The 2,500-nt window shown below is 45.7% G+C and overlaps 1 protein-coding gene across 1 annotated transcript in view; it reads left to right on the top strand.

Annotated features, from left to right (window-relative positions):
- Nucleotides 1–2,462, top strand: part of LOC140822323 (uncharacterized) — a gene marked incomplete at its 3' end in the record, with an annotated part of 3,260 nt that extends 798 nt beyond the window's left edge. The window contains exons 1-6 of the mRNA XM_073183055.1: nucleotides 1–380; nucleotides 425–568; nucleotides 631–952; nucleotides 1,428–1,847; nucleotides 1,925–2,056; nucleotides 2,220–2,462. The exon at nucleotides 1–380 is cut by the window's left edge and continues 798 nt beyond it. Coding sequence (XP_073039156.1) covers nucleotides 1–380; nucleotides 425–568; nucleotides 631–952; nucleotides 1,428–1,847; nucleotides 1,925–2,056; nucleotides 2,220–2,462 — 1,641 coding nt within the window. The remainder of the gene's footprint in view (nucleotides 381–424; nucleotides 569–630; nucleotides 953–1,427; nucleotides 1,848–1,924; nucleotides 2,057–2,219) is intronic.
- Between the last annotated feature and the right edge of the window lie 38 nt (nucleotides 2,463–2,500).

Raw genomic sequence — 2,500 nt, 5'->3', positions numbered from 1 at the left:
GGCACAGCGCAATTTTCGTTAAAGCAGATGCTTACTAATCTGAAGCAACCCCTGAAACAACTGAATAAGAAACAGTTCAGCCACATATCCTCTAGGGCGTCGGCTGCCTCGACTTCATTCTCGAAAGTGCAGCGCGATATGCTGCATTCGGGTGTGACACCACTCGGCTATGGCGAGTTGAAGAGGCGGACAGAGTTATTATTAGAAGCAGAACGATCATTTATTGCACAAAAGGCCAAGCTTAGCTACTTGCAACAAGGTGACAGGTGCACTAAATTCTTTCATGATTTGATTAAGAGGAATAATAAAAGAAATGCTATTGTTGCGATTAACAATACTGCAGGGGTTACCATCACTGACCCTGATCTTATTGCTGAGATGTTGTGGAGTATTACAAGAACTTGTTGGGTACTCACGTGAACAGAACTCCGATTGACAGCGAGGCTATACTAGATGGGCCGTGTGTGCCACTTGAAAGTTGGGCTGCCTTAATAGCGCCGGTGTCTACGGATGAGATTGAGGCCGCATTGTTTGACATTGATTTCGACAAGGCTCCGGGTGCTGACGGGTATGGTTCTTATTTTTTCAAAAAAGCGTGGCCTGTTGTCAAGAATGATGTTGTTTTGGCAGTTCAAGAATTCTTCTCAAGTGGTCGGTTTGCTTCGGCAATGGAACCATGCCGTCATTGCCCTTATTCCAAAATCGGTGGACTCCTCCTCGGTTAATGATTTTCGGCCGATTTCTTGTTGCACTGTGTTCTACAAATTATTGCCAAGATCTTTCTAAGCGGTTGGGAGAGGTGGTGGGATCTTTGATTGATGAGGCGCAAGCTGCCTTTATTCGGGGTAGGTCCATCGTTGATAATATTCACCTTGCTCAAGAACTTTTGAGAAAGTATGCACGGAAGCGAGGGTCACACGCGGTGCATTCTCAAAGTGGACATTCAGAAAGCGTATGACACAGTGGATTGGGACTTCTTGAATGAGGTATTATCTGGCCTTAATTTCCCTCGAGTTTTTATTGATTGGATTATGGAATGTGTGTCTACCACGTCCTACTCCATTTCTTGAATGGGAATTATCATGGGCATTTCAAAGGAAAGCGCGGGCTAAGGCAGGGTGATCCCTTATCACCGATTCTTATTTACCTCTGTGTTTGGAGGTTCTATCTAGATCTCTTAAACGCATGTCACGATCTGCTCACTTCGGCTTTCCACCCAAATGTACTAATCTTCGTATTACTCATTTGGCTTATGCGGATGACCTTATTACTCCTTTCGAGGGGCGACACTCTACAGTGTATCAATGATCATGAAGTGCTTGAACCGATTTGGGATATGGCGGGTCTGCGTGTCAACTTGTTGAAATCGAACATTTATATGGCTGCCATTGATGATAGAGTTCGTGATGAGATATTGCAAATTACAGGCTTTCAGTCCGGGTACTCTACCATTCCGGTATTTGGGCGTCCCTCTTGCGGCTAGGAATCTTAGATCTCAGGACTACTCGAAATTGGTGGACTCCATTGCTGCGAAACTTAGCAGTTGGCCGAGACAATCATTATCTTATGCTGGGAAGATTGAGCTTGTTAGATCGGTGGTGCAAGGTATTGAATGTTTTTGGCTCTCCATTTTGCCTATCCCCAACTGTATTATTGATGCTATTCACTCTCTATGTCGTAAATTTGTTTGGCCAACGAAACACCCACCAATTGCTTGGGACACTCTCTGCAAATCAATTGATGATGGAGGGTTGGGACTTAAGAATCTGAAATGTTGGAACAAAGCTTTGATTGCTAAGACATTGTGGAAAATCCAAATGCAGAAGGAGAGCTTGTGGATTAGGTGGGTTAATCATGTTTATAGCACCGTTGGGGGAGTGTGGTGTTGGGGTTGGCATAAAGATGAGTCTCCCTTGATCAACAGATTTTAGCCATTCGCGATGAAATAGCTCTTCGTGTGGGGTTCGGCGGAAGGGGCCTGCTAACACGTTGCACTCCTGGTTTTCTAATGCTGAGGGACTTGGAAAAGCATATGATTTCTTCACCAACAAGGTTGGTAAGTGGCCGTGGAAAACCTGTGATTAGTCGCTCTTACATCCTTCCCAAGCATAAATGCCCTTGTGGTTGATGGGCACACTCACGATTGGCGTACTCGGGACAGACTTGCCCGATGCTACGGACAAAGCCTGCATACTTGTGTGATGGTCACTTCGAATCAGTGGACCACCTATATTTCAGTGGCTCCGTTCTCCGTTGCGGTTTGGAGAGCCATTCGGGATTGGCTAGGTATGTCAAGAATATGGCATCCGTCCACGCGCGTGGCTGCTAGCATATTGGAGTCATTACGGAGGGAGGAAGTTGGAAAGGAAGGAGGAGGGAAACTCGAGTGCGCTAGATGCGAGTCTCAGCCCTGCAGCTACAGTGTACAACATTGGACTCTACCTCCATCACCAACCACTGATGTGATCGGAATAGGAAGATGTTCACTTTTTTTTCTTTT

This window comes from Primulina eburnea, unplaced genomic scaffold (genome assembly GCF_022965805.1).
Source record: "Primulina eburnea isolate SZY01 unplaced genomic scaffold, ASM2296580v1 ctg795_ERROPOS100000, whole genome shotgun sequence".
Taxonomy (NCBI): Eukaryota; Viridiplantae; Streptophyta; class Magnoliopsida; order Lamiales; family Gesneriaceae; genus Primulina; species Primulina eburnea.
This window is presented reverse-complemented; position numbering and strand designations above follow the sequence as displayed.